The 27,518-nt window shown below is 38.1% G+C and overlaps 1 protein-coding gene across 3 annotated transcripts in view; it reads left to right on the forward strand.

The window, feature by feature from the left end:
* The window catches only part of Efhc2 (EF-hand domain containing 2), a 152,886-nt gene that overhangs the window by 107,171 nt on the left and 18,197 nt on the right, over positions 1-27,518 (forward strand). The window contains exons 12-13 of one of the 3 annotated variants that reach the window (XM_050160829.1): positions 17,317-17,514; positions 18,884-18,976. The exons of 1 other annotated variant lie outside the window; for it this stretch is intronic. In XM_050160829.1, the coding sequence (XP_050016786.1) occupies positions 17,317-17,514; positions 18,884-18,976 (291 nt within the window). The remainder of the gene's footprint in view (positions 1-17,316; positions 17,515-18,883; positions 18,977-27,518) is intronic. One more of the 3 variants, XM_050160830.1, reaches the window with a different exon arrangement.

Below are 27,518 nucleotides of genomic sequence, written 5' to 3' on the forward strand. Positions count from 1 at the left end.
TAATTCTCTCTGTATGTGTGTGCATGTGTGCACACACGTGTGAAGTGTACGCATGTCACTGCGCTAGTGTTCATAACTATGTGCGTTCATGGGAACGCATAATAAGACATTGTGTCGTTCCCCGCCCCCCACCGCCTTACTCTCTTGAGACCAGAAGTTTATTATTTTGGCTAGGTTTGACTGGCCTGTAAGATAGATCTATTTGTCTTCAACACCCCAATGCAGGAGTTACAACTGTGTTTTAGCCATGTCTGGCTTTTTACATGAGTACTAAGGATTTGAACTCAATCCCACATGCTTGTATATTAATTATCCTTAGCCAAAGAGCCATCTAATTAGCCTTATTATTAATATCTTAAATAGAGGAATACTCTAATGGCACTTTTCCTTTCGAGATGAGGTCTCACTATGTAGCCAAAGCTGGCTGAGAACTCGCCATCTTTTTGTTTCAGTCTCCTTAATTCTGGAATTACAGATATATACCACTATGCTTACCCTTATTTTGGCCTCTGTTGAAGGACAAATCATTCTATCACTTATTACTAATAGTAGCTAACACTTATAAATAGCTCTTTACTATGTAACAAGCACTGTAGGAAATACTTATACATTTTTGTGTATATTCATTCTACATAGCACTCCAACAAAATTGGTATGATTATCACCTATTTTGAAGGTAAGAAAACAGAGAAGAGGACATAGGGTTAAGGATACTACATAGAATTACATTCATTTATAAGCCTAGAATTTATACCATGGAGTGTAGCAATTCCATTGTATGCTAACATTTGATCATGCTAGCTAAGGTTCTTATTTGTAGTGCCTTAGATTCTTCATCTGTGAAATGATAGGTTACTGGGCCCATTACATGAATTAATATATGCTGAACGCCAAGCAAGGAAATGTCATTAGTTTCATTCACATCCCCTTTCCACTGGTCACATGAAATTATACTTGAGATGTAGAAAGGAGACCTTTGCTTTTCCTGTTATCATTTTGCTTGATTTTGTCTTTTCTGGAAGGCTGTTGTTTAGAATGGGACTAGGATTTTTAAAGTTGTCCTTCCATACTTTTAAAGTATAAACCCCTTCCACTTTTGTTGGTATTGTATTTATTTTTAGATTAATTTATATTTTGTCTTATTTTGAAATATTTTTTATTTTAGGTGCATATGATATGTATTTACCTGCATGTATGTATGCGTGTGGGGGGGTGGGGGGTGGAGAGAGAGAGAGAGAGAGAGAGAGAGAGAGAGAGAGAAAATTAAATAGAAAGATTCTTATACATTGTGTAAAGAAAAAATGAAACTAGGAAACAACAATGGAGTCAGAAATTAGCTGATGCCCAGTCTACTTGACTCTAAAATCACTGTTGTTAACTACCAGTGAGCCATAGGTTGGGCTCTGAACTCCTTAGGAAGCAGACTGGCAGGAGACTGACAGTACTTACATGATGCCTGAGGTTTTTAAAGCAACAGTAAGTCAAGTGATAGAGGAAAAAGAATCCTAATGCAGAATCCAAGCATGGCATCTTCTTGGAGAATTCACAGAGGGGTAGGTGGTAGGTGAGTGGTTGTTTTAGTAGCTTGCCTGCTAGATACTTAAAGACAAGCACCAATTAGCTCTTTCACATCTTATTACTTTGAAGAAAGCAATAGCTTCTTACCAGAATGGTGTAGTGTTGAGCGGCGGGTTACATTCCTGGCACCTGGCAGCCCGCACGGCTAGCTTTATACCCAAAATAATTACACGGAAATTGTATTCTTTTAAACACTGCCTGGCCCATTAGTTCCAGCCTCTTATTGGCTAGCTCTTACATATTGATCTAACCCATTTCTAATATTCTGTGTAGCCCACGAGCTGGCTTACCAGGAAATATCTTAACCTGAGGCTGTCTGGAGTGGGAGAATCATGGCGACTGCCTGACTCGGCTTCTTTCTCCTAGCATTCTGTTCTGTTTACTCTGCCTACCTAATTTTCTGTCCTATCAGGCCAAGCTGTTTTCTTTATTAGTTAACCAATGAAAGCAACAGATAAGATACAAGACCCACCTCCATCAGAATAGTTTTCGGTCCAAGTACTTCTGCCAGCACCCATAACTTAGCTTCCCAATTTCCTGAGGCCCCGCTTCATGTGGGTGAAGAATATAGACTGTAGGGTGGAGTAGATTGAATCAGTAATTCATAGCCACCATTCTAGTGTGTAACAAATGGTTCAGAGCATCAGTGTTGTGCCAGATATGTATTCTCTTAACTCATAGGTCTGTGGCTTGGCTGGGTGTCAGGTAGTTTGCTCTAGGTCCAGCAAATATCGCTTTGTTTCATATGGTCCCAATGTATGAGAACCAACTGCAGGATTCCATGAGACTAACGAAAGAGAAAGACATATCCAGGATTGTCAAGTGCAATTTATTGGGGGGGGGGCTTGTGTGTAGGAAGATGTCTTGGGCAGCAGCATGACAGGTAGATCCCTGCATTATGAGTTAGTAGGAGGGGGCTTATGTAATGGCCAGGACAAAAGCGACTTCATGTAAACCAGAATGTACCTGGTTTATCTCAAGCTCCTGTCATGGATGTCAGGCATTTTTGTGGTGCCTCAGTCTGGGTCGTAAAGCTCCTCATACCACTCTAATGATTGTGTCTATTTATAGTGTTCTGGGAAACTATGTGGAGAAAACAGAATAGGGTTTTTCAGAGGCAGTCATATTAGTTATGCTCAAGATGGCTGTAGCCAGGTCCTGCTGTGAATCCCTTTTTGTCATTCTCCTCTGAGGAGCAACAGGTTAATGGACATGTATTCTTGTCATGATGCCAAAAGTGACATCAGAGAATGGGAAACATAAATATCTTCTTAAAGACTCAAGTACACTTTGAGTTCTGCATTCTTCTATTGGCTAAAATTTGTTCCGTGACCAATTCCATTGTCAAGGTGAAGAAACAAAATTGGGCCCCTTTAAAAGTTGGGAGCGCACACACTGGCAAGGGCACAGATATAAGCAGAGTGAAATACTGAGCAAAGTGATCAAATATATCACAGAAAATTGAAACTGACTGTAAACAAGGTTCACCACCTCCACCCATACACACCCATACCACCAGGCACACTCCTGCTGCTGCTTTGCAGGTTCAGTTTGCCTCTGCAGTAGATTTGTCATCACACAACTATGGTTATACTAGTCATTGTTGTAACAAATAAACTTTGTGCAAATTGAAGGCTCTGAGTGACAGTTCTGTGACCTGGGAAGAACTAGGGGGTAGTATTCGCCAAAGCTGCTTACTCCTAGGAATAAGGCTAGGCTCTGAAATAGGAAAGAAGTTAATGCTATGACTGACAATCAGATTCCCCATTTTTTTATTTTAATTCATTCATGCTGTTATTTTTCTTTACTTTTTAATAAAAAATTATTATTGTGGCTTGGCACAGTGGTGCAAGCCTTTAATACCAGTACTCAGGGAGCAGAGACAAGTTAGCCAGGGAAATTTAATGAGTCCCAGTCTAAAACATGTCTATTATTATTGTGTGTGTGCATGAGTGTGTACATGTGTGCATGTGTGTACATGCGAGCATGTGTATGTATATGTGAGCATGTGTGTGTACATATGTGCAAGCCTGGGTGTAAATGTGCCATGGCATGAATATGGAGTTCAAAGGACAAGTTTCAGGAGCTGGTTCTCCCCTACTGTGTGATCTAGAGAGTGAACCCAGGTTGTCAGGCTTGCATAGTAAGTGCTTCTACCTGCTGGGTCATCTGACCAGCCTGTTTATTTCTTTTTATGAATAAAAATGTAAATACCTAATAGATAAGCTTCTTTTTATGATTAATATAGAGCCGTGTATGCCTTTGAGAAGATGCAATTGGCATATAAAAGTCTTCTGTTACTTTTAAAAATTACTATATTTAGGACTGACAACTTTCGTGGTTACATGCTAGGGTTTATTACAGAGTCTTTAATGCAATGTATTGTGTTGAAAACAAGTCAGGAACAAGTTCTTATTAGGTTATCTGGACTAAAAGTTATTTCTCTTTAAAAAGATTTATTTATTTATTACATATACAACAGTCTGCCTCCATGTATGCCTGCGTACAAGAAGAGGTAAATAGATCTCATTATAGGTGGTTGTGAGCCATCATGTGGTTGCTGGGAATTGAACTCGGGACCTCTGGAAGAGCTGTCAGTGCTTTTAACCTCTGAGTCATCTCTCCAACCCAAGTTATTTCTTATAATATTGCAAAATTTAAAAACTTCCCAGAAAATGCTGGTGGTTGGTCTCCATTGTATTTGTGACTTCTGATGGAAATAACCAAGTCTGAAGCCTAGTGCTGCCTTCTCGGAATCTCAGAGTCTTCATCAAAGACTCAAATAATAAAACTGGCTGTGATAAAAATTTTAAGAAATGTTTCTATTGATACTTAAAATTGTAAGTGTGCACGTGTGCCTTTGTACATGTATATGCACATGTGTTTTGGTGTTAAAAGTTAAAAGCATATCTCCCTTTTTAGGCCAGGATTGATTGAGTCCTTCCTTTCCTTAACTACTCCCAACTGTGTATTCACATATAGACATACACACGTATCCACACACATACACACAAATATACAAGCACACACATACACACAAACATACAAACACACACACACAATCTATGAAAGAGCCCATGGGATTTTGTGAACCATGAGCACCTAGACTATTCTATAGACCTCTTTGTAAAGTTGTACATGCAACAAAAACTGAGTCTGGGATTATATTATCATGCAGATGCTAAAGTCATTTGTTGTTATAATAAAATACCTCACAGTCTCAGCAAGAACTGACCATTTTGAGAAGCAAACATACCAAAATAAGGAAAAGACTTACTTAAAGCCTAAAAAGTACATATTTTTAAATTAAAAACTAAAAAGTTGGTGCTAATGGGAAACTGGATAACAGAGGAAATGTAATAGTATATCAGGGAATTGGCTTCAGAAACATAGCTTAAATGCACTTAACCAATGAAGAAAGCAGAGATGGAGGTAAAGATAGAAGCAACCAATGGAAATAAAAGAATAGCAAATCCTTCGTCATACTCTTTTTATTCCCTCCTTTTTTTTCTGAGGGGAGTGATGGGAGATAGAATCTAGTGCTTGATGCATGCAAAGGATATGCTGTGCCATAGAGCCACACCTCCAGTTCCCAAGAATTCCTTTTCTAAATTGAAAAGTGGTGGAGGGGGATTGTATTTGGAAATCAGGCAAATTCACCATCCAAGTAAAATATAAGAGGAGAGATCTCTTTGCCGTAGTAGGGGCTTAAAGGACATAGAAAAGATTCTTACAAACATCAAAGCAAGATAGGCATAAAAGCAGCACCCCAGCAGCAGAGCCATTGACCTAGAAACCAAGAAACTGTGGCTGCAGGTAATACAAGGGTGTGCTAGATCAGATCTTCGGTGCTCTGAGGTAAACAAAATGGGGACAAGCTGGGTTTTTGTTTGTACATGGGTCATAAAAAATGCTTTCAAAACTTCAAGAAAATTGAAAGCAATTGTTCAATGTAACAAATTACTTTAATAAGTTTGTAGAGAACATGAAAAGAAAAATGAAAAGTACTCAAGGGGAAATGACCTCTTAAATGGAGCAACACTGACCATTCAAACAAGTTTCATAGACACATGTATACTCATATATGGAAGTGGAAAGCTAAAACATTTCAGAGAAGTTAATGATATCATTAAAACAATTAAAAGTGGATGAAGTGGTTTACGCCAAGACTGAATTTTTTCCTTGTCATCTGGGTGTAAAATTATTTTTCACCTTTATCTTTGGTAAGTAGGTAAATAATGATTTATGATATTTTTAAGACAATTTCAAGTTAATACACAGTCAAATTTGAATAGAGCTACAGATTTTATGAGCAAACCACTAAGTATTAATTATAGTCTCTTGCAAAAAATGAGCAGTATTAGGAGATAATAACAGCCAACTCATGAAAACTGAAACAATCTGGTAACAGGAAGAAAAAGAATCTTAGACATTGTGATCATGTCAACTCCCTGTGTTCCCCTGGGACTATCATAACACATTCTACCTGACTTCAGCCAGCCACCATCTTCTCTCCTCACTTAATTTCTTAGGCCCCATTGGCCCTAAAGTATTTGGGAGCAGAAAACATTTCAGATCTTGACATTATGTATATCAGCTAGTATTTGTGTATGCTTTACTGGTTTACCATATCTAATCCACAAACCTCAAATCTGAAATGTTCCAAAATCAATAGCTTTTTGAACACTGAATGGATGATTTTAAAATTTTGAATTTTGCCGGGCAGTGGTGGCACATGCCTTTAATCCCAGTGTGACTCAGGACACAGAGATAGGTGGATCTTTGTGAGTTTGAGGCTAGTCTGGTTTATGGAGAAAGTTCCAGAACAGTCAGGGCTACACTGAAGAAATTGTTTGAAAATAAATAAATAAATATTTTGGATTTTGGAGTACTACAGGTTTGGAATTTTTCTAATTATGGATTGTTGGTGAAAGTTTCTGTCCCAGCTGCTCCTGCAGCCTTTGGTTCCAAAGAAACACACAGACACATTCATTATAAACTGGTTAGCATATTAGCTGAGGCTTATTATTTACTAGATCTTACAACTTAACACATAATCCTTGTGTATGTTTAGCCACGTGGCTTGGTGCCTTACTCAGTGAGGCATTTTCATCTTGCTTTCTCTGCATCTGGCTGGTGACTGCAGACTGAACCGTTTTTCTTCCTAGAATTCTTCTAGTCTGGTCACCCCGCCAAACTTCCTCCCTGGCTACTGGCCAAGCTGCATTTTATTAAACTTATATGAGTGACAAATCTTTACAGTATACAAGAGCATTGTCCCATAGCATCATCAGGAATTACACATGTATTTTTTTTCTTCCTTTTCTTTCACACCCCCTAACTTTCCTAGGTCAAACACATGCAGCTCTAGTTGATGTGTTTCAGCTGTTCTCTTTCCCCCTCTTCTCTCTGTGCAAGCAGTGCTCAATGGTGGGCCTTCCTTCCTATGGTTTCTTGTGTGTGTGCTCTGATGTCTAGCTCTGTTTTCATTAGCATCTTGTTCACTACTCTTCAAGGTAGCGTTTTCATCAGCAGAAGAAAGCCAAGCTGTTCCACCATGGCTCACAAGCATGTCTTTCCTGACTGGGACTCACTTGTCAGTTCTCTGGTTCGTCTCTTGCTTTGTTTCCGCTGTGGCCTAGTCATCTGAAGAACTCTGACTATCTTGGTTCAAATCTTGGCTCTACCAACTACTGTATGTGTCTTCTTGAACAACTTACTGAAGCTTCCTGGGCTTTAGATCCTCATCAATGAGATGGAGTCATTCAAAATGTGCTGAGAGGATTGCTGTGAGCAGTAACTTGAATCCATGCTGGTGAATCACTTGAGAATGCACTTCTCAGCGATAATTAACACAACTCCTCTAGTGTGCCATCTTCTTGCTCTCTTTCAGTCTTGGAATATATGTTTGTTTGTTTGTTTTGTCCTTTTCCTCCCAACATCATTTCTGTCTCTGCTTCTTATTTCCCTGGTTAGCAATTTGCTATTTGTCCTCAAGGTCTTCTCCCCTAGGATCTCTGCTGTGATGTCTTTCTGAATTTCCCTGTGCCTATACATGTGCCGGACCAGATGCTGGATGCCCTCTCTGAGCTTCTGGTCATGCTTTTATTGTAGCCAGTTTGTTTTTGTTCCTTTTACTTGCCTTTGCTTCTGGACTGTGACCACCTCCATGATGCAAGTAGTAAGAGCTAGGAGTTCAGTCTGTTCTATTCCTTGCTTCTATTCTATCAGTTGCATGAAGTTTGGTATTTAATATTTGTTAATGAAATGAATATGTAATAAAGAATACATGCATCCAGAACACACCAGAGTAAATATAATCTTGTAACAAATAAAGGAAGAGATTTTTAAACTATTTTTCACTTAGTTATTAAAGTGATATTGTCTTTCATGTTGAATTGGGATTTGGTGGAGTTGCTATGGTTGAAGCCCAGGACCTTTCAATTGTTCTACCACTTTGCCCTGATGTAACAATGATGGAAGAAAAATAGGTCAAGAATTTGAGAGTGAGGCAATTTCGTGGGAAGGGTTGGAGGGAGGAAAGAGAAGGGGGAAAGGATGTAATCATATTATAATTTCAAACAAGCAAAATAATATAAAATGATACTATCCTATCATTATAAGCTCATTCATTGGTGAGTCACCATGTGGTTGCTGGGACTTGAACTCAGGACCTCTGGAAGAACAGTCAGTGTTCTTAACCTCTAAGCCATCTCTCTGCCCCCAAGCTCATTCATTGGTAATAGAAGGGTAGACATAACTTAGAGCCATATATGAAAGTCCTTTAAAATTTTCCTTTCTTTTGTCCCATTAATTATATTTCTAAAACATGATCTAAATGGAAGACTTGTAAGTATAGACAAAAATTATATATGCAAATACTCACTATGATATTATCTATATAATATTTGAAATAAAGCTATGAAATATAAAGTAATGGAACTATGGTATAGCATTTTGATTTGGAAAGACTGATAATATTGATATGTTGTATTAGTTTTGAGGATAAAAGCAGATTATAAAATATATTCCCAACTATTTAGAGAAAAATGAGCAAAAACCCTTTCTAGAAAACAGATTGCAAGGCAGTGTACCCTGCTTATTTGGTTATATTTAAGTGGCAAGAGGCATGTATATATCTTTCTTCCCTTCTGTCCTCCTTCCCCTAATCCTTTTTTACCTGGTTTTTTTTTTTTTTTTTTGACAATAAGGACATCAGGTAAACTAAGCATTTTCTCCTCCACTGAGTTTAACTCTAGCCCAAATTTTCTTTTCTAAACTCTCATTTTTTATATATTTTCAAATTCTTTAAAATTGCAAATATATAACTTTCTATTGGATAAAGTCTTTAGAATGAAGACTCTGATCATACCATTCTTAGTTGTTTGATAGGAGTAAATTTATGAATTTCTGAGTTGCTTATAATTACATAGAGGGCACAGGCCCCCATGTTATATTCAACCTATGTGTGATCAGTTAGTACTACAGGGCTTATGTGGGCTCACACTCCACATAACTTGTGCTAATTATTTTAAATTAAAATAACTTAAAATAGCTAACAGTAAAGTGAGAACCAGTCACAAGACAAGCAGGGTGGTACCTCAGCACTTTGGGAGGTGCAAACAGGAACACTGAGAAGTGGGAGCCTGCCTAGGCTACACAGTGAAACACTTCCTTCCGTAAAGCTAAGTAAGTGGGGTTTACCTGGAGACAAATGATCCCTGAAAAACAGGATAGTGTCAGTACGAAGTGAGGTAGCAGAAAATGAAGACCTTTGCTACAAAATGAAATGCCTATTTATCCCTTTCTACCCACATTGCAAGCTAATCACCATCCCCAAGTTTTCCATTTCCTTTTCTAAAAAAGAAGCGTTCACACAATTTAAGGAACAATAACAACAAAAATAATTGTCACATCAGTTCATTTAAATATATTGTCTCAAATGGTGTAATTGTACCTGAATGTTTTAAAGGCTGTCGAAAATTATGCCTCTGTGAAGAATAGACTGTTAATGTACAGCAATTGCTCTTAAGTGCATGAAAATATCTTTTTGTTTGGCTACACCCAAACAGCTCTTGAGTTTTGAGTGCACCAGGACATAGTGAATTTCAAACTAAATAAGTTAAAATTATCAGGTATATTCCACTGCACATCAAAACAGGAAAATCCATAGCATTTGATGTGAAATAAGATGAGAACAGTAATAAAGAAAATATAAGCTGCTTAGTTATTTGGAATAAGAAATCAGAATCAATGATTTTTAATACAGATGCACCTTTTCTTTAGAAAATATTCCCAAACTAGATTTACAAAGCAGATTTATTTGGCAGTAATTATACTGTCATAAGATTCTTTAGTTTCAAAAGAATGTATTTCAAGGTTCAGTGTGCTTATTGCTGTTAAGATCTTGACAATCGTGTAAGTTGGAGGGATTTACAGCTAAGAAGTTGAGTGTCACTGCCAATTACAGCTGACCAGAATGAAGATAGCCTGTCTTTTTGTGTAACAAGAAATGAAAGAGGGCATCTAATTTGATTTCTAAAAATTCCTAATTGGTGGTGTTTTGAGATCTAGCCAGTAGATAAAAGAAGGTCCTCCTGGAGCTTGTTAGTTTAACCCTTTATACTTATTCTCTGACTATGACGATTTAAAACGAGCAGACCATTTTCCCTAGCCATTATGCAGACAAGTCCTGAGATTTCAGAGTCATTCAAAATAGTTCTCTGTCCTATAAAATAAATTTACTTAAGAGGAGTCACCTGTTCCATTTAGTACAGATCGAAACAACCTCCATTATTAGATATGGATACTAGAAATTGCTCATCTATCATTCAGCATTCCAGTCACTATGCTAACTGCTTTTCATAGCTTGCTAACTTAATCCTAAGTTTTCATGTCTTTAGTAAACAATTTATTATTCAGGGCTTAGGACATACCTGGAACTATGTAAATTATTGTAGATTTCGCACACTGAAGTAGCCCCTGGTCCTTGTATACCATACATTTTAAATGGTATCAATGTCACTAAGGAAATGATTCATAGGCTAAGAGATGATGGATGGTACCAGCAGAAAACAGTAGGGAGGAGGAGTCAAACTTCTAACAAAGTTCAGGGAAGGCCTTATAGAGAAGATGGCATATGAGCAGATGAGAAGAGGATTCCCAAGGTCAACGCTGTTGGAATTTTCTGGGAGAAAAGCATCATGACTAGAATGGCAACTGCAGAGGCTGCGGCCTGGCTTTGAGGCAGAGCAAGAATCACAGTAAGGTACAAGGGGACAGAGTTAGAATCATAGGGGATGAGTTCTAAGATGCAGCAGAAGAGAAAGATCAGATCACCTTGTTCCTTGAGGCTATCATGAAGCTTTTGGCTTCTTACGTTGAGAGATGATAAACCCTAGGAAGGTTTAACAGGATAGTGGCATGGTCAGGCTAATATCTTGAAAGGATCCTGAAGCAAAACAAATTTCTCTGACATAAACGCTCCTGCCAAGTTTCACTGAGAGAAACTGAGGCTCAGAAGGTCATGTATTTGTGTTAGCCCCATGTCGGTGTATGTTTCCATCTCTCTTTCCCCTGACATGTATGCTATCAGCTACCTCTACCACCTCTATTGTCTGCCAATGTCTTAGTGCAACAGTATTCCATGCAGGAATGTAAATGACAACAAGGTGAAGATTTCTTTGGCCCTTAAATATGAGAGGAAGCTTGAGGGAGTGCAGGATGTGAGCAGCCAAGCATGACTTCTGATTAGAGGAAGCAAAACACATTTTATTTGATGAATATCAAATGGAAAGAAATAAGAAATGGTGCTAACAGTCATCAAAACTGCTGTTTGATTTAATTTAGGCTCAGTTGGGTGTTTGTTTATTTTTGTTTTTTAATTTTTGTTTTGTTTTGTTTGTTAGCCTTAGAACATAAAGCTTAGACTTTTGAGGTCTTATTTATGCTGAAACTCATGTTTTAAAAGTTTATTTAAAAGATATTGCTGATACTTTAACGATTTGATATGTAAGAAAATGTTCTGAGATCTGAAGGTTTAAAATGAAGTTTTAAATTATTATTACTTGACTAGATGTCTCTAATGAAGTGAAAGCTTGTTAAGATGCTTCTCATTTCAAGTTTCCGAATTGGCACAGTTACTTTCGTACTCTAAAACAGCGTGACATTCCTTTTTTTTTTTTTTTTAGTCTTGTGATGTTAGTTACTGTAAACAGAGGCTTTTCTGTCCCTCTGGGTCCTCCAGCCACTTTAAAATAATCACTCAGAGGCTTAATAAAAATTACAAATTGGCCTATTGCTCAGATTGATTACTAACTAGCTCTTACAACTTAAATTAACCCATTTATTCATCTATATTTTGCCACGTGTGTTCATGGCGTTACCTGTTCTCTAGTACATTTTGTTGCTCCATTGGTTCACTGGCATCTCTCCTGATTCTGCCCTTTTTCTCCCTGTATCTCTGTTTGAATTTCCTACCTGGCTCTATCCTGCCATGCTATAGGCCAAAGCAGCTTCTTTATTGACAAATAGTAATAAAACATATTCACAGCATACAGAGGGGCTATCCCACAGCACGTTACAAAACCAGAATTGTGTCAATATCTTTTATTTCTTTTTTCTTTCTTCTGATCTTTTCTTTTCTTTTTGAGAGCTTCTCTGTATTACAGTTCTCTTTTTGTAGACCAGGATGGCTTTGAACTCACAGAATTCTACTTTCCTTTGCCTCCTGAGTGCTGGTATTAAAGGCATGCAGCACCACTGCCTGGCTTTATTATCCTTTCTACTATTAACTAAACCACACTGTTATTAATACAATATTAAGCTATAGAAAATGTTACTGTTATGAGTGTAATGCAGTGTTGGTAAAGACAAAGGTAGTTTAACATTAAAATATTTAAAATAGTTAATATTAACCAGTGAGATAAGCGATAATATAGTTAGTATGTGAGGTTTTTCTTTTTAAAAATTTTATTTATTTATTTATTTTTGTAATTATGTCTGCTTGTGTGTGGGTTTGTGTGTAGTGCCCATGGAGGCCAGAAGAGGGTATCAGATTGCCTGGAGCTGGAGTTACAGGCAGCTTATGTGTGGTAGGAACTACATTTGGTTCCTCTGCAAGAGCAGTACATGCAGCTGCTGAACTACCAAGTTGGTAATTTTTAAAGTAAGTATATTTTTATTTCTCCTCAGTGAATAGACAGGAAATTCTGAGGTGAGATGTTGGTATCAGGTCTCATTTTAGTTTCTCTGGAATTTTATGTGAGGACTAGTTGTGATTGGTGGAAATTAGACATTTGTTTCTCTTGTAAAGCCAAAGTGGAGTGTGCAGAAAATAGATTGGTGGCTCTTTAATAGGTTAAAAATTGATTACTATGTTGCCCAGACATTGCATTTTTGAGTACATGTATCCCCTCCAAGCTGAAACCAGGTGCCCAGGTTGTCATGGTGGCATATATCCAATACTTAAGAGACTGAGGTAGTAGGATTAGCATGAATTAGATACTAGCATGAACTACAAGTAGATTCAAGACTAGCCTGGGAGGGGGTGCTAGAGAGATGGCTCAGAGGTTAAGAGCATTGCCTGCTATTCCAAAGGTCCTGAGTTCAATTCCCAGCAACCACATGGTGGCTCACAGCCATCTGTAATGGGGTCTGGTGCCCTCTTCTGGACTACAGGCATATACACAGATAGAATATTGTATACATAATAAATAAATATTTTTAAAAAAGACTAGCCTGGGTTAAATAGCAAAACTCTATCTCAAAGAAAGTAAGACAAAACAAAAAAGGTATTCAAACAAAACCTTGTACACAAATATTAATGACAGCACTGTTTATAGCAAACCATGGTAGCAGTCTAGATATCCATGATTACATATAAGAAAAATATAGTATATTTACACAAGATATTACACCATAAAAAAGAATAAAGTACTTAAACATGGATGAACATTGTGTTACACGAGATAACCCAATAACAAAAAGACCACAAATTATTCCATTTATATGAATATGAAATTGGGAAATCTGAAAAGACTGAAAACAGATTGGAGGCTACCATGTAGGGGAGAAAGCTGGTGGGAGGAAGGAAAGAAGAATAGCTACTTAATGGGTTCGGTGTTCTTTGGGGTGATGTAATGTTTTGTATCTAGAGAAAAGTAGCAGTTGTATAGCATTATCACCTCCTAAATGTCAGGAATGGCAAGTTTCATGCTGTTTATACTATACTATGATAAAAAAAATAGAATGTCCTATTTTTGCAAAGATTTCCTAATTTTTCTTGTGAAGTTTGTTGAAGTTTGGCAAGATGATTCAAATCCTAAAGAACATGAGAAATGGAGGGCAAAACAGTAGCAGCTACCATTTGGATGTCTGAGTGGTAAGGCCTGGGCGTCTGGGTAGAGATCCTAGGGTGAAGACCCACCCCTCACTTACAGCAGCCACACAGGCCTACTGCAGGTCTCTGGGGCTGGGCCTCTGTTTCTACTCTGGGGTGGCTTGGTTGTGACACCTTTACATAAAGTCATGGAATGTTGTGGGATACTGAGCTTTTTAAAACAAGCATAGAGGGAAACCAACAGATACAAATTTGAGTTGCAGTGAAGCCAGGATGGATAATTTCAGCTTATGCAATAAAAAGGAAATAAACTTTTATGATCTGGAGGTGCTATAATAAGTTTAGTTAAAGGTGTGTGGAAAATTTCTAGCTACTGCTGTGCATAGTTTTCCTTCCTTCCTTCCTTCCTTCTTTCCTTCCTTCCTTCCTTCCTTCCTTCCTTCCTCCTTCCTTCCTTCCTTCCTTCCTTCCTTCCTTCCTTCCTTCCTTCCTTCCTTCCTGTTATGGTAGTATGCCACTTACTCCTCTTCATGCTGTGTTTTACTTTCAAATACTTTGAATTTCAGATAGTGAAAAGGATATTTTCATATTGCAGAAACTCAAAAAAATTTAAAATATATTTTATAAAAAGGAAGAAATACAAGATAATGTCCTTGAGGTTTTGGCATGTATGTGTGTCCATAATTGTTGTTTTTCCCATTATTATATGTTAATCTAGATCTTGAGTTTTATTGGAATCATTTTATGCTTATCACAGAGCATCAGCAATAGTATCACTGCTACTAGTAATTATTAATGGTATTTCATTTTATGTATGTCATTATTCCATTACCAGTGCAGAAAATGACCCAGGTCTCTCCTTGAAAACCGTTTCCCATGTTCAGTTGGTTTTCTGTCAAAGATGCTTAGTGACTCAGAGTTTCCAAAATTGTGTTAACTAATTTCAGTTTTCAAAACAGAGGTTAGTAAAATGTCTTAGTCCACTTTTCTGTCTCTATAACAAAATGCCTGGGACTTGGTAGTCTACAAAGAAGTATGTTTGGCTCAGACTTCAGGAGGATGAGAAGTCTGAGAATGTGATGCTGCTATGTTATTACTGTATCATGATATGACAGATGGGTTCATATCATGGCAGAGCAACTATGCTAGCTCAGGCTCTGTTCCTTCTTTAATGAAGCTACTAATAATGCCTTCTTGGTAGCCCATCCTCATGAGTTTATCTAACCCTAATTCCCTCTTCATATACTAGTAGCTTGAATTTGGAGATTTAAGTTTTCAACCCATGAATTTGCAAACAATAGAGTGGACTGCAAAGAGAAAAGACCGTACAAAGTCAGCTCGGGGCTGGGAATCATTGATAGAGTTCTTGCCTAGCATATGTAAGGAACTAGCTTTGATCACTAGCTCCACAAACATATAAAGTTCAGCTCAAATCTCATGTCCTTCAAGCAAGTTTTTTTTCTAAACCTCTCTTCTCTCCATCCTCTCTTCTGTCCGAGATGAAGAGTGCCTAGTGTAGTCCACAGAAGCATAGGCTTTGAGGCTGGATGGTTGGGTTCACATTTGAGCTTTTGGAAAATTGATTGAATTCCTTAATATTTTGGTACCTGCATATTCTCATCTGTAAAATGAGTACCAACCTTTTAGGTCAGGTGAGATAATCCATGCCAAAAGTATCTGTAACAGAGGATCTGGCATATAGCTAGTGTTCAGCAAATGGTAGGAGTTGTTATTACTATTACTTCATTCATTTGGTCTTGCTAGCTTGTGCTTTTGAGAGCTCATTTCATGCTTGGACAGTATAGAGTCAGAAAAATTCAGATGCAAGTGTGCCTTTCATAGGGTTTCCCACAAGGTTATCCCTTGCCAATATTGATTGGCCTGAATTACTGACACTGATAGATCCTTTGTGTTGAATTTGGCCTTCAATAAAAATACAAAAGCAAAGCAGGAAAGCTCAATAGCCTAAGCTGTATATAAAATGAAGTTCATTTGGATAGGGGCAAGATCATGGATCCAGAATAGGCGATTTCTGATTAGGATAACCTGGCATTCATTCATTCATTCATTCATTCATATATTATTATTCATTTTCCCCCAGCCCCTCCCATGACTGTATGTGTGTGTTTGATACAGGGTCTCTCTATGTAGCCCAGGTTAGCTTTGAACTCCTAGCAATTCTCCTGCCTCAGCCTCCCAAGCCTTCCAAATGCACCACCATACATAGCTTTCTGAGATCTCTAAATGATAGTGATAATGATCAGAAATAGTCAAAAGGACTAAAGACCATGACTAATCTGAAAGATCCAACTATAGTAGAACAAATAAAATCTCATTTTCCCTTGTTTATTTGGGATTCTTGAGAACTGAATTATTTCCAGTAAGTTAATTTTCTTGTGGAAGTTTATTCATGTAACCACCATGACATTTTTCATTTTAATGATTTTGATGTAGTTCTTCCTAATGTGGGCTTCACAATTTATAGCTTTCATATAGATGATATATTGAAAATAGTACAGACAGTGTTTCGGACTTTGCATCCTCATCATCATTAATATGTTGTTGTTTGGATTTTTAGCACTGCCAAATAATCTCAGTCCTGTTTGTCTTCTAAACACTCAGACAGCTGGACTCTTAAATGACTCTTTTAAGTTTTCTTCTCATTGCCAGAGTGTATCATTTTTTACTTTTGGCAACAGAAATGTGAACAACTGCTTTTCCTGTCCACAAAATATCCCTCTAGTTTATTGACTTACAAATCCCATGCCCTGGCAAAACAGAAACCTAAGTCAGTTACTATATTTTTAAGAAAGATGGAGACATTAAACCAAGTCATGCACTTAGTGACAGGTGTTCTAACCTTCCAAGTACTTAACAACTAACTTCCTCATTGCAGAGTATTCTCAGGGTGAAGACATATATTTTATTTTTATACTGTGATGCTTATTATTTTCCATCCTAGCTTTGGTGTCTTCTTACTGCTCTTAATTTAGGTATATGAATTCAGTTAAAGCAAACAATTGCTGGGTCTGGTAGCACAGGTCTGTAATCCTACCTAATTGAGAGCTAAGGCAGAAGAATCTCAAGTTCAAGGTATGCCTGGGCTATATACTTAATTCAAGGCTATGCTAGGTAAATTAATGAAATAAGAATAATGATAACAGTAACAAGAGAATTAGCATTATAGCTCAATGGTAAAGAGTTTGTCTCCCATATGAGAGACCTGGTTTCAATCCTTAGTGCTGGAAAAGGAAGAAAGAGATATTAAAATAACTAACAATAATCTTTCTTCCCTGAGACACAATGATAGTTTTATAAAATAGAATTTGAACTTGCTTAATAGAGAGAAAATATTCTTCTATGATATTTTGTGAGTGTTGTTCTGCTTTATTTTGCAGAGAAATCCTGATAAACATAACTAGGGGGAAGCTCATAGAACAGGAGCTCATAACCATTGCACGTCACTACCAAGTGCCTATAATCATGGATCCTGACATAACTTACTTAATTGCACAAGCCCATGAAAAGTTCAAGAAAAATATGTATGAGAATTTCGATGTATTCATTCATAACTGTGTGTATGAAGACAGACAAAAGTAAGCTTAATTTTACTGATTCTAATAAATCATTTAAATTTATGTGAACTTAAGTAGTAAAGGAATTTATTTATTTTCTGCAAATGAGAAAAAGAAAATTGACATGTTTCATCATACTGAACATTTTTAGCAAAACTTTCTTAAATCATAGGAGATGGGGAGGGATAGAAAAGATATCTATCTTAAAAAGAATAGGCTGCCCTCTTGAATTTTCATTTGTTTCTAGATGCTTTGACTAAAATACAGTAAATGAAGATGGTACAGAATTTAATAATGGGGTGTCATTTTTATTTTATTTTGGTACTAACTAGGATTATAAACTGTGGCTTTTGTAATACACAGGGCAAAAGACCTTGTAACTAAAATTTCTACAGATCTAGTAGGGGAGATATTTCATCTTAAAACTAATGAAAGTCTGTATGATCTACTTCTAAAACAAAGCCCATATATATTCAGTTTCATGAGGTCATTTTAAAAACCTTTTCCTTTTAAAAAGGATTTTTATTTTAATTTATATGTGTGTGTATGTTGTTTTTCTGGGCACATATGCATATCACTACAGTGTCTTTGGATATCAGAGGAGGGTGCTGAATCCCTTGGAGCTGGAGTTCTAAGTGACTGTGAATCACTGGCATGGGTACTGGAAATCTCTGAAAGAGGAGCAAGCACTTCTAACCACTGAGCCATCTCTCCAGCTCCAGATCATTTTTTATACACAGCTTGATATAGTGATCTTTATATATTTTGATTGTACATCTCAACATCTTTAATGCAAAGAAAGACCCCACTTTCCCTTTTGGGTTCTAATGTATGTACATGAAAGATTACTGTTCGGCTGAGAACACAGAAGAAATTTTTTTCTGTATAAAGTAACCTCTGGGCTTCCTGTAAAGAACATGACTTGATTCTGAGAAAATCAAAGTGAAGGCCCCAGTTGGGTTTGGGTCCAAGGAAAAGTCCATAAAAATACCCTCAAGTCATATTATAGTTGTGTTGGAGGCTCTAAATGCCTGTCAAATTAGGAGATGTTTTCAAATATCAAAACCATTTTGACCAGTGGTCAAGAATGCAGATCAATTACTTAGAGCAACACTCATGGCTACAGATTTAATATGCTGTACTATCACCAAGCAGGAATTGGAATCTGAATCTTGAAAGGCTTTTCTAAGGACACTCTGGTTACCCCCGAAGTGGAAAATATTGGTGATATGCAATATGATGACTGTTTTTCTTTACTTTCAATTCCAATGCCAGTTTTTCATACTTGCATTTTAGGATAGATCTCCTTTATATTTTCCTTTCTATAGCATGCAACTGTTGTTAACAGGACAAATAACACAAAAATCCCATTTACTTTCTTTAAATACAGAAAAGGTGTGTTACCCACCAAAGACATCAAAAGGATGTGCAAATCTTCCAGGTTACCTTTGAATGATGACCTTCTAGATAGCTTACTGTCCAGGTAAGTGGGAAGTGCCCTTTGAGGGAGTCTTCTCTTCATAGTTTTATTTGGGGGACTAGATTTATTTTGACTATTTATTTAAAACATGCTATAATTATTTATAAAAGTTATTTTTACATATATTATACCAAGCAAAAGTATTGCCTTTGCAAAATTCTTATTGGATCCATTTCTCTACTAAATAATTTTTACCAAAGAGTCCTTTGCGCTGAGAAGTACGTGGTTGAACATATGAAACAAGTAAAATATACTGATAAATTTCTGACAGATGATTCTGATGGCTGAAAATCTTTAGGATAGACCTGCACTTAAATCAAAGAAACTCAACAGCAGGAGAAATGAGAATCAGCGGGCAAGCTGTTTTTCTTCTGGTTGCTTTGTGTAGGGTCATTTAATCATGGTTCTGATTACTGTAATCAAAAGTGTACATGATATACCAAAAAGGTCTGCACTAATCCTTCTAGACCCTACTATCAGATAATAGGCCCAGAAAGTCCTTCCAGCTCCATCCTGTGCCAAACAGTCCCTGTGTTCTACTTACCAAGGAGCTTATTTAACAAGCATACAGTCGTGAGTTTATTAAATCTGTTCTCTAAGTATCATCTTTCTTTAAAATTCCTCTTTTGTCTGGCTGTCAGCAGTATAGGCAAACCTCCTGAGGGTACAGAGGTCCTAGGAAGTACCTCTGACTTACGGCATGAGCTTCAGCTTGCACGAGGAAGGCCTGTGTGCCCCAGTGACTGTCACTGGGGCAGTGGGTGCATATTTGTTTCATCTGGGTTTCCTTTCTTGTTCAGTTTGGGGGACTATCTTTGAGTATCATTGGTTTACTCTTGACTGTTCTGATCACATCATTGATAACTCACTTCCTTGTAAGTATTATGAAAAGAAAACTTTGTCATGATTTTCATTTATTTAATTAATTCAATTCTTTTAATTATAATAATACCTACTGTGAATTATTTTTCTTTTGGACATTAATGTTTATATGCACATGGGTTCCTGAGACAAAGGGAAACTTACAACTTTATTGGTTATGATATTTCCATAAAATTTACGTCAGGCTTTCACAACAGTAGTGCCCAGTGGCTAAAGATAAGCACTATGAAGACCTAGGGTTATAAGCATTTGTTTGTCTCCTCCTCTAGAGCCAGGTGAAAAACAGCGATGATGGCACCGTGAAAGGCACCATCTATACTGTCACCCATATTTTAGTCATTTACGCTTTCTATGCCTTAGTCTGAGTTCCCCTTCCTTGCCCTCTGACTTACATATCTTGATAATTCTGATGTTTTTTCTTTTGTGCCAGTATGATAAATGTTCCATGTACACTGTTCCATGTACTTTTTGATCACAACTTAGAGTGGAAAGAGCTATTACCTCTCCTATTTCTACATGAAATATTAAGGTTTAGAGAAAGATGGTATTTTGCTCAAGATCACAATATTCTAGAAGATCTGTAACCTTACCATTGAACCTTCCAGTTTTAACATCTTCTTTCTAATGGTTTTGAATTATTGTCTACTAATCAGCATACTAGGATGCCTTGACAATTCTGCAGCATTCTTCCACTGCCTGCCCCTACACGTTCAAGCTGCACAATCTTGCCAGTTTGGACACTCCACATTGTCTCTAACCATCTTTGAACTCACTTAAAGCTGTGCAATCTTATCCAAGGGAAAGCTCGACTTTCCCTTTCCTCTAAAAAAGGATAACCAATTTACTTCCTAGTATTTACATCCTCTGAGTTCTGAGGAGTCCCTGAGATAACATACGGAACGTATATGGCCCAACACCTGGTTCTCTTGGCTGAGAATTAAAAGCAAGGCTGAACCAGAGGTCACAGTTCATATAGTGAACCTCAAAACTAAACTGGAAGGAGCCTGTGTCTTTTATGGAGGGAGCCCTGTTTGTGACAGTTGGATGCTTTTCATACATTAAGCTGTCTTTTAGTCAGGAAGCTGCAGATCTTTATTAGATTATCTCTTGATGGGCTTGAGGATGAGTTCTTCTGGAAAGTTCAGTGATGTGGGAGCCTGGCCCTTGGAGGACTCAGAGTACTTACCCAATGCTAAGGCCACCAACCCATCATCCTCACATTCTCTTAGCAGACTATTTTGTCTTTGCCTTTATGATTTGACATTAAATTTAAAAAGACTATTCTGCAACTTGTTTTGGAATCTGTCTCAATCTCTGTATGTCTGCCTCCAAGCTTGGCTTAGCTTTGAGGGGGTCATGCCTCTCTGCTGCTGAGCAGCCCATGTTCAGTCTTGCTTTGCCTGTAATTGTGCAGTGACCCTTCTCCATACTCAGGGGAAACTTCAGACTAATCAGATTAGAAAATGGCTCATTCCCATTCCCCTCTCCATCCAATGTGCCCTACCATGATTTGGGTCACATGCTTGGTGTTTTGCGTCATCTCCGCAGATTCCTTTCAAAGACTGCCCTAATTCCTAATGGGCCCATCAGCCTGCAGCTTACATTTAGATTCTGCATTCTTATTGTTCCCCACAGACTGCACAAGGCTTTACAGAGCCTTGACAAGAGTCTCTGTCTGCACAGCCCTACTCATGGCACACTAAACCAGATCCCACTTTGACGTCTGCAGTCTCCCATGGGAGGAAGGCATGGAGCTTGTTGTTTTCATTCGATGCACACTGTGCCCAGGGTAGGAGGGAGATTTACCTGCCTTATGATGAGACTGAGTAGCTGTTGTGCTGTGTGAATTCAGATCACAAACTGAAAGGCACTATGGCTAAACAATAGGGTGCACCTTTCTACCTAGTGACAGTTATCCAGGCATTTTTCTTACCCCTCTGTTTGGTGGTAATATTTCTCTTCTGTTTCATTCCTTTTGTCCTTAGAACTCAGCCAGGTTTTTTTTTTCCTTATTAGTACAACCAAAACTTCAATGTAGACTTTACAACAGTCTTCTCAGGCAGTTGCTTCAGGCCCTGCAGTTTGCATTGTAAGAGCTGGTATGAATTCATCTTAGTCACCACCCGAGTTCGTTTCACTAATGGGTGGGTTTCAGCTGTGTGCAGTGGTGGCTAGTACCCGCTAATAACAGTGGTGATACTATGCTTTGTGAAGAGCATGGTAATAGCTGTATTTTACTTGATGATGGGCATTAGTCATTATTTCATAAGTGCAAGCTTTGAGATACGAGGAGAGTCCCTGAAAACAGGTTCTCAAGGCCAAGGTGAATTTCAGAGTTGCAACTCTACATGATAGCCTAAACCTTGCTTCCATCCAAGCTCCTAGAGATAGGACTCTGGCGCCTCATCTTTGAAGCCTTGGAAACTTGTTCTACGCTGCTTTGTCATATGTGTGTGGAACCCACAATACCTGCCTCTAAAATCTGACTCAGCTGTTCCCTGGCTATGTAGTCTTTGCTTATTCAACCCCTGTGAATCTGTGTTTAGATGAGCATGTTTCTTAGTATTTGGCTTCTTAAAGCTCAAAAGATGGAGGGAAATATGAGGTCATTCCATCTTGTGTTCCTTGTAGAACTAGAGAGTAAAAAGGTGGTCTTCTCTTATTCTGACCTTCTGAAACTAGATGGGGAATTCAAATTCAGTCTTATCCCAACAGCTCTGCCTCAAGCGAGTCTTTTATGGCTGGCTTTGGGTCCTATGGAATGCCTCAGAACTGGCCTCCCAAGAGAGCTGGTGCCTCATCCAGAAAGATCAGTTAAAATGGAAAAAGTTAACAGGGCTTTAAAATCATCTCATTACGCTTTGCCCAGCCCTGCCCCCACTTGGAGGCAGGCCTTAGCCTCATGCAGTTTTCCCCAGCAGTACCTAGCAGTTTGGCTGAAAGGCAAGCATTGAGCCATGTGGCTATTGTTTTGCAATGTTTTGTGTGCTTGTGAGGGTTTCATAGAGGAAGACTTGCTTTCTCTTTCTGTTTCTCCTACTGCTCTTTTCCCTCTGTGCCTGTCACTCCTTCATCCTCGTGGTGTTTACATGCATACCCAACTAGAGGCTTTCTGCAGGTTCAAATACAGGATGATTTGAGGTTGAAAAAACGTGAAAGAACCTCACACCATTTGAGTCGATCAATAGAGAACTGACTATCTGTGCAGGCCATATTTGGCAGCTGCTCCCTACTTCACCAGGCACCCCTCTGCTGGATACAGAATTTCAGTGTAGAGACCTGGCTACTTAGAAGTAACCAATTGCTTCCTGTCAGCCCCAATGATGATATCTGGTCAACTGCACCCCCACGGTTGTCCCGACCTTCTGTTTCCTTGTGTATCTGGTGTCACAGACTTCCACCAGGTGTTTCAGAGTAGATTTCCTGGATTCTGTGGTAATGAACACAAACTAAGTGCAACTATGAGTCAAATTGGGGCTTCACTGCCTTTTTCTCCTATCTGGACCATTTCCTAAGCACTGAGGTAGCTAGTGCAGCAGAGGAGGGCAGGTTCCTCTTCAAGGCAATACAGCCTCCACTAAGCCTTCTACCTCTGTGGAGGGTGGGAATAAAGCAGCACAGCATTATTCCCTGTGGCGAGGGGGTGGCTGGCTTCTGCACTTTTTGAGCTATTCATCATTCTTGGGAAGAGGAGCATGAACATCAGTCAGATTATCCCATTAGACTCACTTCTAAGAACTCCCACCTCGCAAGGCCCCAAGAGGCATGTTTGGGGCCATTATTATTTAGAGAGGAACCAGAGAGATTGCCTTCCCTCCCCCTTTCTTCACAAACATGTCTCTTAGTTTGTGTAGGGAAGGAATTGGTGGCTTGCCGGAACATCAAAGGGAAAGAAGAATTTATGGCGGCTTTAGGAAAACACTTTAGCACTGTGAGCTGGCACTTGAAAGTAAGGAGGCTGACTTTTTAACAAGCATAGAAACACTTAAAAGCCAGAATTAGCCTTGCCCTTTAGGGCAGTCACCCTGGAAGGCTGTGCACTGATTCCAACAATGTTGCCATAGAAAGTTCTTCTTTGGAATTGGCTTCAAAGCCCTTTCAAATGAGTTTCTTCCTGAGTGGCAAATCTTCATCCTTTGACTGTAGGATCAGAGTTTTAGCAAAAGCCAAATGTCCTTTGGTGAGGAGTGAAGTAGAAAGCTCAGGTAGAATCTGGACCATGTTTTGGATAGAAAGCCTGGTGTGTGACTGTAAAATGAAATCTATTTTCTATAAGGTTCAGAGGCTTTTCCAAAATACTTTCAAAAGATGTTTGAGTGTTGGCAAGTGGTTTCATTAGTTATCAGGCAGAGATGCCTCCATGATGAGTGTATAGAATCAATAACTTTCAGGGGCAACATTTTGGTTCTGACTGACCAGCTTGGCCTTACTCCCCTTACATTCAAACCTTTTTCCATTTTGGAATTTTTTGTTTCTTGTCTCTTTCTCCAACCTGCTCTGCTTTTAATGATGAAAGGGGCCTCATCTCTGGGTTTTCTCTTACATTCTTATACAACAAGCATGATAAATATTGAATGGAAGTATATGCTATATTAACAAATGATGGGATGAAAAAAAATCTCACCACATCAGTGGTCCAAGGAAGAAGCTATGTGTAGAAGTTAGGATCAGGGAAAAACACTTAAGAGACTAATGCCAAGTGAAGAGGGTCCCAACTGGGAGTGTTTCCTTTTTTTCTTCCAGGACTGTTACTCCTAAGTTTGTTACTGAGATAAGCCTGCTTTCGGGGTTCTACATCTGTTCTTAATCTCTTTAAATTTTTATTTGTATAAAACTGTTACATGCTTACAAAGTAACACATGCTCACAGACTAACACAACCATTAATGGTGTTCTTTTTTTAAAAAAAAAAAAAACAGCACTCTCTGTGTTGGTAGCCAAGTTCAACCCTTCTAAATGCTTCTGAAATTAATAGAGTAGCATTCATAAACCATTGTATTTCGATTTATTGAATTTGTCAATAGCACCTACTAACTTACTTTTTTGATGATGACTGAGAAGTTAGCATAATTGTCATTCTATTACTATTTTTATTTCTGGATGTTCTGAGGATCTTCTCTTTACCCCTGGTGTACTGGAAGTTTATGGTAGGTCTTAGTATATGTATGTTTATTACGTATACTATCTTTTGAGGTCTTCTAGCTTTGAGACACTTTCCTTTGTTACTGATAAATTTTCTACTAATACTTTCCTCCATTCCTGCTATGAAGCTTTTAAGTCTATCAAATTTGGACATTTCGGATCCTCAGTTTTCATGTTTTAATTGTGATTTTTTATTAAATCATTTCTTTCATTTTATATTCCAACCTTTCTATAGAATTGTCTTATTACTATCTTTTTTTGTTTTGTTTTGTTTTGTTTTGTTTTGTTTTTCGAGACAGGGTTTCTCTGTGGTTTTTGGAGCCTGTCCTGGAACTAGCTCTGTAGACCAGGCTGGTCTCGAACTCACAGAGATCCGCCTGCCTCTGCCTCCCGAGTGCTGGGATTAAAGGCGTGTGCCACCATCGCCCGGCTTTTTTTTTTTATTACTATCATTTTTAATTGCAAGAACATGTTTTTAAATCACATGTTCCTTTCTTGTAGTCTTTTGTTTTCTTTACAGAAAGGGAATATATTTGCTCATTTCACATCTTGATATCTGCTTTCTGAACAGTTTTTGTTTCTCTGTTTCTTTTCTTTTCTCTTGTCATGCTTTGACTTCTGTCCTTAATGTTGGATGTTTGGTGGGGACAAGGAATGCCTTGTTGGCAATGAGCTTCATTGCACAAATTATTCCTGTAGCTTCATCTTCAGTAGGGAACACCTAGAAATTAGAATCTGGACATTTCTTCAGAAACATTCTGAATATTGAAAGAACTATCTTGTTTTCTGCTATGGTAAAAAGGATGGATTTGGAGAAGGAAGGAGTGTTTAAATGAGGTCATTGATGTTCTAGAAGTAGGGAAAGGGGTAGGAAAGGAACGGATAATTTTTAAATTCAGGGTGTAATGTTCTCCATAATGCTCTACCTCCCTAGGACTGGTACTTCTTTAGCTTCTTTAGTTTCTCTGGAGCTAAATCTTTGTCCCTTAGTGAGTACCTAAAGAAAGATACTCAGAGCTTTAACCACTTGTGCCTTCAACTAATCCTTGGTTTCAGTATCACAGCTTATTTCTGCTTGATTGGTATATAGGGTGTTTATTCCCTGAGCCACTTGAGATTTGTGGGTCACTGAATATCTGGGCTCCCCTCCATGGTCACAAAGTGCTCAGCTTCCATTCCTCAGCTCTGCTAAGAGTGATATTAATCCAGGATCTGCTTTTCATCTTGCCCCACATTTCAAAATCCCTTTTTTGTTGTCTTCTCCTCCAGTTCCCAGCTGTCTTTGTCATTGTTGTATATATTCCATTTGTATTCCTGTATTTATTTCCTTATAGATAAAAGGGGCCACTTAGTATAAAACGAGGAGAAAAAAATGTGTTGATCCATCCTTATTCATTTACTACTTCCTAGGAACAAAATATTCTTTTCAGTAGTTTCAACCCGTCATCTCTTTAAATTGAAAGGTTTTTTGTTCTTTTCTCCTTAAACCCTTTGGGATATTCCCACATACACCAAAGTCATCTGAGAACAACTAGAATGGAAATCTTGGAGTATTTTACTACATTAGCTAACTCTGTCTTCAAGCCTGACTTTGGGACTTGGGAAAGATAAAGCTTTTCATTTCTTTACAGTTTTTTTCATACATATCTGAGATGTGTACACTTTTATTTATTAACATTTTCATCCTTCTTATCATTTGATCAGAGATACTTTTCATAAATTTCCTTCTAAATAGGCAAATAATTAGATGTATTAAATTTTACATTCAAGGTTGACACGGAAGGAGGGGTGAAGTTAGGAGACAACCAGGAAGCATGAGCAAATATCAAAATTAATTATGATAAAATCGAATAGGTCTTTCCATAGTAACTTCTAGAAATTTTTCTGACTGTCAGTGTAAATCCAGGGTAAATACAAATCCAGGCAAAGAACTTTAGCTAAGATGCGCTTTGGAAAGATCTTCCTAAGAAAGCAGTTACTTGAACAGAAAGTACAACTGCCTTGCATTTCTGGGAGTCATCTTGGCATGATCAGGGAAGCAGAAGGCCACAGACCTGAAATACCAGACAGAGGGAGTTTTAAGGTGACATTTGTGATCAGAGATGTCAGCAGGAGTCAAATTAAGTTGGTTCTTGTATACCCGGCTAAGGATCTTAGATTGCATTCTGAGTCCAATGGGAATCCACTGGAGGATTCCAAGCAAGGAGTGGCTCTGTATTTTCTAATGAGCTCTCCAGTGGAGGGTGAACTACTGAAACCTAAGAGCAGCAGGAGGAAGAGGCTCAGGATGGGAAACTGTTGCTATAGTCCCTGTGAGTGGTGAAGGTGGTTTAGATTAGAGAGTAGTGAACAAAATGGAGGGGTTAGGTAGATCTGTAATATGCTGTGGTAGTTTTAACTCACAGGACTGCTAAGTAGATTGTGTGTGAGGAGTGAAATTGGAAGTTACCCTAGAGCTATTTAGTAAGGATATTGACTGGTTCTCAAATTAGTGAACTACTATGACTCCAAACTCTAGAACT

Source organism: Alexandromys fortis, unplaced genomic scaffold, assembly GCF_014885135.2.
Source record: "Alexandromys fortis isolate MF-2015 unplaced genomic scaffold, M_Fortis_MF-2015_v1.1 scaffold_83, whole genome shotgun sequence".
In the NCBI taxonomy this organism is placed as follows: Eukaryota; Metazoa; Chordata; class Mammalia; order Rodentia; family Cricetidae; genus Alexandromys; species Alexandromys fortis.